The sequence below is a fragment of the Trichoderma evansii genome (genome assembly GCF_050947405.1).
Source record: "Trichoderma evansii strain SZMC 28006 chromosome Unknown GGI43scaffold_26, whole genome shotgun sequence".
NCBI lineage: Eukaryota > Fungi > Ascomycota > Sordariomycetes > Hypocreales > Hypocreaceae > Trichoderma > Trichoderma evansii.
This window is the reverse complement of record NW_028145180.1, coordinates 229532-242558: the sequence shown is the minus strand read 5'-3', so window position 1 is coordinate 242558 and position 13027 is coordinate 229532. Positions and strand designations below refer to the sequence as shown.

General features: G+C 45.7%; 4 protein-coding genes across 4 annotated transcripts; 3 read left to right on the top strand and 1 right to left on the bottom strand.

Moving 5' to 3' along the window:
- The first annotated feature begins 127 nt into the window (after positions 1-127).
- Positions 128-1856, top strand: GGI43DRAFT_415873 (major facilitator superfamily domain-containing protein). The gene is made up of 2 exons (XM_083207204.1): positions 128-421; positions 486-1856. The coding sequence occupies exons 1-2, from the start codon at positions 238-240 to the stop codon at positions 1685-1687; spliced, it is 1386 nt and encodes a 461-aa protein (XP_083056520.1). The 5' UTR covers positions 128-237; the 3' UTR covers positions 1688-1856.
- A 2390-nt stretch (positions 1857-4246) lies between these two features.
- Positions 4247-5398, top strand: GGI43DRAFT_415872 (lysozyme; the record flags this gene model as incomplete). Its single annotated transcript, XM_083207203.1, has 2 exons — positions 4247-4731; positions 4793-5398. Coding segments are annotated over exons 1-2 (683 nt in total), but the record flags the coding sequence as incomplete, so codon positions are not given.
- A 395-nt stretch (positions 5399-5793) lies between these two features.
- GGI43DRAFT_430595 (NAD(P)-binding protein) lies at positions 5794-7039 on the bottom strand. Its single transcript, XM_083209275.1, has one exon. The coding sequence runs from the start codon at positions 6838-6840 to the stop codon at positions 5827-5829; it is 1014 nt and encodes a 337-aa protein (XP_083056518.1). The 5' UTR covers positions 6841-7039; the 3' UTR covers positions 5794-5826.
- A 3475-nt stretch (positions 7040-10514) lies between these two features.
- GGI43DRAFT_415867 (alpha-L-arabinofuranosidase B) lies at positions 10515-12858 on the top strand. Its single transcript, XM_083207202.1, has one exon. It carries the CDS (start codon positions 11137-11139, stop codon positions 12673-12675), a length of 1539 nt encoding a protein of 512 aa, XP_083056517.1. The 5' UTR covers positions 10515-11136; the 3' UTR covers positions 12676-12858.
- Positions 12859-13027: the final 169 nt, after the last annotated feature.

Here is a 13027-nt window from a genome sequence, read left to right as displayed (position 1 = left end):
AAATCCACGAAAGGGTATCTCTGAGGCTGCTATAAACATCATGCCGTCGCTTCATCGATATGGTGAAGCGCCCTATCAATGTAAAGGCGCCGGTCTGCGATGTCGGACCGCTTACGCACGTGGCTCTGTAGATCCTACTAAGGTCAAAAAGAAACCGTCTTGTTACGGGAACAATCTTCCATTCAAAAATTGTAAATTCACGATTTGTCGAGACACTGTCAATTTTGATGACGCAAAATGGCCAATTCTGTTGCCGGCGATGACTACGAGCTGAGTCGTGTCCATACACACGACGAGCACGGCCGTGAAGAGGACTCTAGCAATGCAGCACAAGTTGAGCAAATGCTGCCTCCAGCAGACCATGGCCGCGGTGCATATATCGCTCTTGCATGCTGTACAGCTGCTCAAGCTCCTATTTGGGGTACTCTCTTCACTTTTTTGGGAAGAAACGATGAGCTTTGTTGAACGTTGACATAATATAATAGGATACTCTGTCTCTTTTGGCATCTTTCAAGAGTATTACAGCAATCCTGATCATGGGATAGACGCTTCTCCCGGAGCCATTGCCACTGTTGGATCCATGCAAATGGGAATCATGTATCTACTAATGCCTGTCGCATTCGTGATACTGAGCAAATATCCCCATCTACGACGCTGGTGTGGTCCTTTGGGGCTCGCTCTCACCGTTATAAGCTTGGCTGCATCTGCTTTTGTTAGCAGCATTGCAGGCTTAATCGCGACACAAGGGGCGCTGTACTCAATTGGCTGCGGGCTTCTCTTCAGTCCCATTTCCCTTTATATGGACGAATGGTTCGTCGAACGCAAAAGTCTCGCCTACGGGATTATGTGGTCGGGAAAGTCATCCGTTGGCGTCGCCATGCCTTTTATCTTCAATGGCTTACTGCGAAAGTTTGGCCTCCGCGCAACAATCCTTTCTTGGGCTATAACTTCGGCGTTATTGACGCTGCCAACGTTGTTCTTTCTCAAGCCGCGCATTCCGCTATCTACAGTATCTCGCGCCCGACCACTCTCATTTGCCTTTCTCCGCCATACCTCGTTTTGGATGATGCAATTCGGTGTAGTCGTTCAATCCCTTGGCTATCTCATGCCAAGCACATACGTGGCTTCTTATTCATCTGCTATTGGCCTGTCTTCTGTTACAGGTCCTATCTTGCTTGCACTTTTCTCCACGGCTTCGGTGCCTGGGTCATTAGTCCACGGTATACTAGGCGATAGGCTTTCCGCGACCAAGCTCGTTCTTCTTTCATCCTTTGGCAGTGCTCTTCCAGTTTTTCTCCTGTGGGGGCTCGGTCGTCACCTCAGTACGATGGTTGTGTTCGTTATCCTATACGGCTTTTTCGCTGGTGGATTCAGCTCTACTTGGTCCAGTATGACAAAAGAGATTATAAGAGATGATCGAGCTGCAGAGACTTCTCTGGTTTTTGGCCTTCTAATGGGGGGGAGAGGCGTAGGATTTGTTTTGGCAGGCCCCGTGAGCGGCTCTCTTTTGTCCATAAAGGATTTGCTCACAGAGGAGCCGTTGGGATATGCTACCAAATACGGGCCTATGATTCTCTGCACTGGAATTACAGCTATTCTAGGAGCATGGGCTCCCTTATGGAAAGGCGCGAGAATAACAGGTAGGTCGGCTCTCACAAATTGCTCTCGTATATTTATTACTGCTTAGCGGTACATTTGTGGCAATTTTGCGACGGTAATTTGGAGCCGGTAGTCCAAGGCCATATAGCGCAAGTTGGGTAAGAATATCTAGCTGTGCAGGCAATGTTATGAGCTTAGGAGAGTATGCAATTTAGTATTGCGTCATAAACGGGAAGATATATATATATATATATATATGAAGAAGAGATAGAAGAAACATGCCTGGCCCAGGATAATAAGTTGTATTATGGAATCCGGCACGATTATCATAAGATGTTACTATGTAAGCTCTTCTATGATATAATACATTGAGGGTTTCAGGTATTGTTTGTCACATCTCAACACGAATACGTCAGTGAAAGTCAATATCTGAAAGGGTTATTATCTTCCAAGAATCCTCAAGCGACTCACAAAAACTGTTTATGGCATTTCGCGTAATACCATTCTCTAGTAAATAAAGCGAATGTCCTTATTCTACAAAGTTAAGCTTACCGATAATGCCATGAATAGTTTGGAGGATTCCTACGACAGGAAAAGCGTATCGAAGAGACGAATAATGAACAGATAACCGCAATCGTCATTGAACCACATATTTACTACTAGAGCTTACAAATGCATAAAAAACAGCCAGGATAATACACGGCAATGGCATGTGCATTGTACGTAAATGATTACATATTAAATACATAAAGAGTCGCATACACCACTTTCTCCATTATATCCTCAAAAATAAGAAGGACCTGTGAAAGTACATAAACGATTAGTATAAACTCGTATAGTGCACTTTGTAAGGGGAGTCTAACGTACAAAGGGCCTGTTGGCACTGGGAGGAGAAGGAGGGAGAGGAGCAACAATGGCCGTAGGGCCATAGTGAGTCGCTGTTACGGTAACGGTAACCGTGGGTCTGGCAGCGAGCGTCCGAAACATCTCCATCTGTAGCTGCTGCTGGTGTTTAAGATAGACAAAAAACACCATGATGAAAGGTATGATAACCCATTCCCAACGGAATGGGACAACTACCCAACGTCAGCCTTGCTCAACATATACGTAAGTCTCGGTTTGATCCAACTGGCAAACAGAAACAGCAATGCTAGATAAGGCCTAATAGGCAGGAAATAACATTTCAGCCGGTAAGAAAAATTAAAGACTAACCTCGGATTGTAGGAGCAGCTATTGATCGTTAGACAAGGTCATTAACAAAGGACTGGAGCATGGTAGGCAAGCAGGTACAAATACTCACGCATAGTTGAATTATAAAAAAGTCACAAGAGGACTGTTGGCAATTGGTGGTAGTGATGGAGGAAAAAAGCAATAATCTCTTGGTACATTCCTCTCTCACTATATAGTGGTGAAGTAGAAGAGGGAAGGGGCGATGATTATCGCATTGGTACGTATCGATAAGGTCGATGAGATACTGCACCTGAAGAATATCACAAGATTATCTTGCACCTCGAGCGTCGCTTGCAATTAAAGTTAACATCCGACTGTAAAATAATCATGAGAAAACTACGTTAATTCTCTTGTACTGGATATTACATGTGCTCTAGTTCTTATTAATAGATGCTAATCTAACGTTTCCGGTTGCTGATGCTGGTGATAGAGAGAGCAAATGCTCCTAGGATGAGAGCATCTTCAAACCACAGTTACGCTTATTCTTTTCTTTCTTCGTCCGTTTCATCTCTTCTAGTACCTTTCGCTTCTGCTGCCAGAGATGGAGCGAGAGCGGCTGTCGCTGGTGGTTGGCCCATCTTCTCACCTCCAACTCTCCTAGTGGTATCCGTCGCTGCTCTATAACTACAATGAAAGCAGATATATCTTAAAATATTGGATAAAATCCTGTCTATTCGGATGATTCACAGTTAGATTTCCATTTATACCTGTCCATTTCACTCTATCTAGCTGATCTCGCATCTCTGAGATATTGCAGTCGTATGTCTTTGACCCATCTTGCAAAGTGTATCTCCAAATACTGCACATACTTGGATCCAAGAAAGGTGAAGTAGATATCCAAGACTCCGCTCATTGGTTCAATTTGAGTTGTTATATCTCATAGAAGCAGATTAATAGAGATAATTCCGCGCGACTATGTCGTTGCCATGGAGTGCTCTACGTTCAATGCTCTTCCACGTGGTTAATCCATATTATAGATCTGCAACTTAGCGGGGTGCGCTAAGCCATGAGCAGGAAGCAGTGCGCGGTATGTAAGTGTGAAAAAATAAAGATACAGAATTAATGTAATCGCCTAGAACTGCCGGATGGAATCTGGTTGGCAAATAGGCGGGGTAGATGGTATTAGAAGACATACCTATCTATTGCTCTTATGATCCCTCACCTACCTAAAGAGATGGAATTGCGTATAACAGTATTCTTCGTCTAGAAAGCTCCTAGCCCTAACTAATGGCAAAGAGCGAATATGTTACGCTCATTACGTTTAGCAACTGGATCGGAGCGTAAGCATACTTCAGCCGGATTTCCTAAATGTACCACCTACCAAACTCGACTAAGTTGCTGGGCAAAAGGACCCATCCAAGATCAGGGATTGTGTTCAGCTTTCAGCCCTGGGCCGATCTTGAGTGGTTGTGCCGCCCAAGATGGTGGGGTTCGATATCAAGAGCTGCACCACGCGGAGCAGATATAAAGCCTGATGCGTCGAACCATCAATGTGATGCAAAGTACGCTAACGCGAGATCTGATGTCATTTGTCTCGAATAAATAAGGCACAAGCAACAACTCTTACTCTTTTAGGCATATCGGTATCGACACAAGGAATTGAGAGGGTTACATTCGTTCCTTCCATAAGGCAAGGAGTGAGTATATAACGTCCCATTATGGCTCTCAGGACATGCAGATTTCGATAAACATATTCCTCCGGCCTGATTTTTTTTTTTAAGTACTTATAATTAAGCCCAATATCCTTTCAAAATGAAGATAATTGCTTCTATTGCTGCCGGAATAGGCATCCTTTCTTCCATAGCAAGTGCATCTGTTCAAGGCTTCGATATATCCCATTATCAGCCTACTGTGAACTTTGCAAAAGCGTATTCCGATGGAGCCCGTTTCGTTATTATAAAGGTTTGGGTTGCATCTTCATTTTTTCATGACCTCCTAGCGTTCTAATACTTCCAGCCTATAGGCTACCGAAGGCACCACATACATTGATCCTAGCTTTAGCGATCATTATACCCAAGCTACACAAGCGGGCTTCATTCGAGGCGGATACCACTTTGCACAACCGGCATCTTCTTCCGGTGCCGCTCAAGCCAACTATTTCTTGGAAAATGGAGGAGGTTGGTCATCTGACGGAATTACTCTGCCCGGTATGCTTGATCTTGAGTATGCTCCCAGCGGCGATAGCTGTTATGGATTGAGCACTAGTGCTATGGTTAGCTGGATCAACGATTTTATCACCACATACCATACCGCTACGACTCAGTACCCCCTCATCTACACTTCCACAAGCTGGTGGCAGTTGTGTACGGGAAACAACGCCTCGTTTGGTAGTAAATCACCTCTTGTTGTCGCAAGGTACTCCAGCTCCGTGGGCACACTGCCTAATGGCTGGAGCTATTACACAATCTGGCAGAACAGCGACTCCGCTCCTTGGGGTGGCGACTCTGATGTGTTTAATGGTGAACTATCTCAGCTTCAGAAGATTGCTCATGGTAGTTAAAAATCTCAGGCTAGGGAAAGTCAAAGAAGTAGGTAGCTAGCTCTGAATAATGACTTATATGCCAGCTTACTGCTTCATATTCCCAAACCTTCTTTCCGCTATGTAAACTTGACAAATATTTGCCTTCTCTTTCATATAACATACCATATAACATACAATAGAGCCTACATTGGGGGATGAAAAAAAGAAGAAATTCACAACTGGAGGTCAGGACAGGGTATTACTATGTTTATTAACTTGCTAAACGACATCTGTTTGTATTTTTAAGTATGTGAATTGGAAACCTGGGGGCGCGATAAGGAAATATTCTATCTATTGTACACTATTCAACTTCATCCTCGCAAATCCGAACGCACACTGGTTAATTGTTCTATTACTCCTCTCATTCTTGTTCCTTCTTGGCAGTATCTCCGCTCAATCCAAATAGCGTTTTCTTGCCAATGTACATAGTATGGCAAATTGTCGCTCAATATAGATGGCAGATTTGAGACGCATCTTTATGCGCCAATCTCCTTCAAAGACAAATCATATAATCTTGCCGCTGCGCTCTGATCGTATGCCCATTCGGCATGACCTGGGTCAATCATTTTCCAGCCCTTCTTTAGCGGCTCGCTGAATCGATTCCTCTCACAGTACTTTCCTCCTTGGCCTTCCAGATCTCTGCTAACAGCGGCCCATACCGACGTTGAGGCACCTTGCTCAGCATTCATCATCGAGTTAAGGGTAGCCATAGGACCAGATTTAATGACTACCATCCAATCCTTGACATCCCATTGACTTGGTGCCTGTAGTCCCGTTCGAATGCCACCGGGATGCACGCTCCATGCATGAAGGCCTTGGGCACCATATCGTCTCTCGATCTCACTGGCGGTATAAACATTTGCTAGCTTGCTCTGTCCATATGCGGTAGGGCGATCGTATTTGCGCTTTTCCCAGTTAAGGTCTGAGAAGTCCATTGGGGCATTCCGATGAGCCGTAGAAGAGACAATTACGGCTCTCGAGCAGAATTCTGGAGTTGATGATGCCAATAGCGTCGGCCTCAAGAGCTCAAGCAGAAGAAAATGAGATAAGTGGTTTGTTCCCCAGTGTTTTTCGTAACCGTCTGAAGTCCTGCCAAATGGCACGTGTCGAATACCCGCGTTCTCGATGAGGATGTTGAGAGTACTACTCTTTGACTTGAACTCTTGGACACAAGTCCTGACGCTATCAAAGGACTCGAGATTTAGCTTTAGGAGGTGGACACGGCCGCCATCGAGAATATCCCCAAGCACTTCTTTCGCCTTCTCCATGTTGCGAGCTGTAACAAAAACTGTTGCACCGGTAGCTTTCATTGCTCTCGCTGTCTCGACTCCAAGCCCTGAAGAACAACCGGTAATGAGCACAACTTTGTCCTGCATATTTCCTTCTCTTTGCTCATCTCTAACAATCTGCAGAGCAGTAGGCCTTGCATCACCAGGTCCTTGATGGTTGGCGTGTGCCTCTGCGTAACGGCTCGTTGCTACGGTGGTCATGGTTAAAATTAGATAAAAATTTATATAGGCGTGAGTAAAGTTGTCTTGAAATCGTGTGTGTGTGGTGTTGATATACTTTGTATGGAACTAATGTGTGTGATCTGCTGGTATGCTTTTTCGACATAGGCAGCGAGGTGCTGGCTTATATATACTTGAAAAAAAGCCTCCGTTGTCTTATTCTTGGATCAGTAAAGCTATCTCTTATTACTTTAGCTAAATGCACAGCGATAGATCTATACAGAAGGCCGAAGGAGAATCATGCGCCACGATGTGTCCTATTTAGCAGGAAAGTCAGCCACATACTCCCAAAGTGGCAATTCTGCTGACGGGGTTCCCACTAAAACTGTCCACGAAAATTGACCATCACCTAAACAGCTCCTGAGTGTACCTGAAAAAAATAGGATTAGTACAGTTGCTTACCTCTATCTCTCGTTACGGAGAATATTTGTGCATGAATAAAGACTCCCGAAGCCCCACCTACGCAATTCGTGGCTGTTGTTTACAGCCCAAATAGGCAACTGTCTGTCAGCGACTCGATGATGACTCAAAACATCTTCTAATCGTAAGAGGCTGCGTAGCAGGATCACTGTCATCAAATACTGCAACTTACGTGCATTGCCACTTTTTTATGTAGAATAAAGAACTGTAGCCAATAGACGATTCTGTTTAGGATATAGTAACGAAAATTAATGCATGGAAGAGCATACATTTGCGGTTTCTACGATACAAGATGTGTAACTCATGCGCAGTATATATGTTCAACGTCCTAATATGCCTACAGAGACGTACCCCCTTTAAGTAGGAAATATTTGGTAGATATACCCTTCGGGTAGATATCGATGATGACCAATACAGGTTTAACTAGACACGGAGCCGCCAAATTGTGAAGCCTTTTGACATCCGTTGAGCAGTAAACATGCTTCACTATCTTACGATTTCCACATGTTTCTGTAGCAATTCTTATCCCAAGACTGCTCTATATCCAGGCTGTCTAACTGTAGCTAGACCAAGCAGGTAGTTATAAGTCAGATAATATCCTGTGCAAGTTATCACCCGTCTCAGCGAAGATATTCAATATCGAGGTCCAGTCGTGTAGCTACGGCGCGAGGATATGGCTGGAAAGTAGAGTCGTCTATTGTGATTTTTAATTGGAAGCATTCCTTTGATGGACCCAATGTGTCATCTGGGCATTGCACCCGCTGCTGGAGGCGGCTATATTCAGAGCTCGGCTCTTCGCCTGTGGATAATTCGTTTTTCGCATCGCTAACTGTTCAAAAGATGATGAGCATGTATCTCGAAATTGCATGAGGAGCCATGCGCTTTCCGTCGACAACGGAGGTCGCACCGCCTCTCAAAGCGGCTATGAGAGACGCAGTAAGTAATTGGCGCTTGTTTCTGAATCAAGGACACAAAAACTGCTCTTCATAATTTCTTTGTTCCAAACTTGTTCAAGTTTTTTTCTCGTCATTTTTTTTTTTCCTTTCATACATTCTAAGTCGCGAATGATCTGTCTCCTAGTAATGCGCAGATAAGCAAGGTCACAGTCCTCGCAAGAAGCGAATCGAGGGGAGAGATTTGAGATAGAGTAGGAATCGGCCATATAGCGACGGTCATCGCTTTGTTTCGCACCTTTGCTTCAAAAAAGAATATTAGTTGGCATCACAAGTGAGAAGTACTGGTTACCCTTAAGCAGCGCGTATCATTGAGCCAGATAAGGTGGGTGGTTCAAGCTTTCGAATTCTAGCAGAGATTTGGCTTCCAATTTTAGCACCTTCCAAATGTAGGCGCTGGTTTCATGGGCTGCGAATCTTTCGTGTCGCATTCGTATTGGGTAGAAGAGCGAGAAGAAATAATTGGCCTATTTTCAGTGCGGCTTGAAAATATGACAATTATGAGTATCGGCGTTAACGTTGCGCAGGGAGGCCATAAAATCATGATCGAAACGCTTTTTCATAGTGCCCAAGCTCGGCTCGGGCCTAATGAGCATCGAAACAAGCAGATTAGGCTCTTTACGGTAGATCGTGTAAAATAGGTTAAGAGATGATGCCCGTCGCGTCATGCATCAGTGGATATCTAACACATTTCAAGATGAGTGAGGCCAACACTGACATACGGCTCTCACCGTATGTCATGATGCCTGGAGCTCGCCCGTTCTAGCTTTCTGGTCAATTGAGGATCTACTGTGTAACAAGGGGCCGAAAAAGTCAATTCATATCCACCCAATGGCATGAATTTGGGAATTAATGATCCAATAAGCGCAGAAAAGATCGCGCATTACTTCCAAGGAAGGCAGAAGGGATTTCGCTTACGCATGAAAGCAGCCATTGTTTACAGCTAATTGGCGCGGCAAAGCTTGTATTGTGGCCTGGCTCTAAAAAGCTCTAGATTTTGGGGAAATATACATGTATATTTTTTGCAATATGCCATTCGCCTTTTTATAAAGGCTAAAACAACATCTGCAGAAGATCGGGCCTCTTTTAGATGCTGGTTTGTGCCTACGGCCGCGCGCGGCCGCGCTTCGCGTTGATCCATGAAGTTCTCCTACCCGGTGACCCAACTACATTTCTGTCGATCCGTCATGTGCTACGTTGTATTCCTGCTTTTTATTATTAGACAGCCCTCCATCCCAGCTGATGTTGCACATCTACTCCAATATTGCCTATAATTACTAGTCACATGTATTTTTTTTATTTTGTTTGGCTTGGCCATTGTAACATTCATCTGGTCATCGTGCCGGAGGATCATGTGAAAACAACACCCCGCGTCGGCTTTGACAGGGATCATCTCACTCTCGCAAACTCTTGATTAACAATTTGCTTTAACAAAACCTACCCTACCTCTTACATGAGTGGTCCCCGCCGGGATGCACTGCCGTTCCCACGCAGCGATCAGCTAGTAGCTAACTTCTCGGCCAACCTTATCCGCCATCCTTGTAACAATATCAATAGCCATTTTATAACTATGCTAGCGCTATTGAATCAGTGATACACTGGGAATGGCCACCCAAGAGTACATCAGCGTATGTTGAAACTCGAAATAAGTTTTATGAAGTCATCGTCATCAGTGCGAGAAACTTTCTTACTGTAGGTCAATCTGATTATCTTTGGATTGGCTGGAATCAGATTGGTGGCTTATGGAGGGTAGCAAGCATGTCAGGTACAAGGGATCTACCGATCTAGATATTTATGCTTTCATCAGTAGTAGTATCATGCTTTGTTTAGCTTTGGTTAGCACTACTCGGAGTTTAGTGACATTATTACCGCTACCCAAATGCGATGATAATACCGACTCTTTGACTCCCAACCCCAAGCCCAACAAGGCTTCCCCAAGGCTTCCCCACGATAATAGTGGGGACTTGTTTGATCCTACGCCAGGCAGCGCTGCAATTGTCTACATCTATTGGCACGCTTAAGGAAAATTCCCGCACGTACTAAATCAAGCAAGGGAGTCAAGTAGCTTAGCAGCTTAGCAGCGTGCATGGTAGTATTTTGTTCCTAGCGTGAGATAGTAGGATCTTGCTCTCTCTTAGCGTGATTTGGTGAGACAACCACGGCCTCCTGTTGATGCCGGCAGTTGGATGTAAGTTTATGTGGAATTATTGCCATAAAGCTAGGATATCATAAATGATAAGGAGGATTCGTTCCCGATTTGGCAGATGTATTCATGCTTTGTGGAATACGAATACTGCTTTTTCAGAACCAAATTCTCTTCTTGACTATACCGGGTTACTCAAACTGTGGAAACCCGTCACTGGATGGGCTGTTTTATTCTCGTTATCTCCTGTTTTGCATTAGTATATTCATTTAGAGCCAAGCTACGCTGGCGCTAATGATCCGGAAAGTGTATGTCTCACTCTATCCGAATGATCCATACCCCAGATCCCGCCTCATGACGGCTCTTCTTGTGATATTGAAGAGCGGTAAGTATGACACAAGGTTACAACTCCAACGGGACTATCTCGGTCATTCAGACTACAGTTTAAGACTACTGTAAGGTGATCATGGTGTTATAGAGTGCAAGGATAGTTGAAAGGTAGTATTTCCAAATCTTTGGAGTATTCACCCATACCTCTTAGAGAAACCTCCTGCCTCTTTGGTAAAACATGTTTCTCCATTCAAGCTAGAATCATATAGCATTTCATCACATTGGATAGGGAGGCTGATTGAGAAGGATCAACATTGTTTGGCTTAAAAACCACAGAGATCGCCCTTTCTTTCTGTCCGTTGCAGATCAGTCTCATCGATCGATCCAAGACCACAGCCATCTCCATCTCACTGTCCATCTATATAGATCGATATGTTCTCCAAACCGAGCCGCGAACGCGTTAGCGTTTTTACCTTGGGCCTAGTTGCCGCTGGTTCTCTTCAGCTTGTTGCTGCCGGACCTTGTGACATCTACGCGTCTGGTGGTACACCATGCGTTGCCGCACACAGCACAACTCGTGCCTTGTATGGAGCTTACAACGGCCCACTCTACCAGGTACGACGTGGCTCTGACAATGCTACGACTACGATCTCGCCGCTATCTGCCGGTGGTGTTGCCAATGCCGGCGCTCAAGACTCCTTCTGCGCCTCCACAACATGCCTCATCTCCATCATCTATGACCAGTCTGGCCATGGCAACCACATCACACAGGCTCCTCCCGGTGGTGCTGCTCAAGGCCCTCTGCCAGGCGGCCTTGACAACCTGGCCAGCGCAATTGGTGCACCTGTCAGACTGAACGGCCAAAAGGCATATGGCGTCTTCATTGCACCCTTCACGGGCTATCGCAACAACAACGCCAATGGCACTGCCACAGGAGATAACCCCGAGGGCTTGTACGCTGTTTTTGACGGCACTCATTACAACACGGCTTGTTGCTTTGACTATGGTAACGCCGAGACCAGCTCTCATGATACCGGCAATGGCCACATGGAGGCCATCTACTTTGGAACCGGTGATGGCTCTGGCCGCGGAACAGGCTCTGGAAGTGGCCCGTGGATTATGGCCGATTTGGAAAACGGTCTTTTCTCTGGCTTTGACCCTATCAACAACCCTGCCGACCCGACCATCACATCTCGGTTCGTCACCGCAATTGTCAAGGGAGAGCCAAACCAGTGGGCAATTCGTGGCGGAGACTCCACCACCGGCTCTCTATCAACATACTACAGCGGCGTGCGTCCCAACGGTGGCTACCAGCCAATGTCAAAGGAGGGTGCCATCATCCTGGGTACTGGTGGCGATAACAGCGATGGCGCCCAGGGTACCTTTTACGAGGGTGTCATGACTACTGGCTACCCATCTGATGCCACCGAGAACTCGGTTCAAGCCGACATCGTGGCTGCCAAGTACACATTTGACTCCAGCTTGATGACCAGCGGACCAGGTCTCAGCGTTGGATCGCACATCTCTCTTCGTGCTACTACCGCCTGCTGCACTACGCGATACATCGCACACACAGGCACAACTGTCAACACCCAGGTTGTCTCGTCATCTGACAGCACCTCTCTCAAGCAGCAGGCCAGCTGGATCGTCCACGCTGGTCTTGGAAACAGTGCCTGTTTCTCGTTCGAATCTGTCGACACTCCCGGCAACTACATCCGACACTCCAATTATGCTCTGGTCCTCAACGCCAACGACGGCAGCAAGCTGTTCAGTGAGGACGCCACATTCTGCCCTCAAGCTGGCCTTAACGGTCAGGGCAACTCCTTCCACTCATGGAGCTATCCCACACGCTGGTGGCGACACTACAACGCCCTTGGCTACATTGCAGCCAACGGCGGCGAGCACGACTTTGACAGCCCTACCCTGTTCAACGACGATGTGAGCTTCGTTGTCAGCGCAGGCTTTGCTTAAGTCCTAGGTCACCAATCCTTGCCAAAGTAATAGCGTACATGTCTGGCTGATTGCGACTCATACGAGTTTTATCCTTCGGCTTGTTTATGCTACCCGTGGGCAATAATAAGGAAAATGTACATAGTGGCGTGGTCTAAAAGTTAATAAAGCTAGCAAGTATATATATGATGAAATGAAGCTTCCTGTTTAAGCAATTCTAGTTCCTTTGTGAAACGGCCGGATCGTATGAGCAAACTATTCTCTTTAAGCCTAGAACTCTCCCCCTTTTTAAACCTCCTGGGCTGTAATTGGTCGTCTCTAAATGGCCCACTTAATCGTACCATAGTAGGCAACAGCATTAATAAGAGTAGGT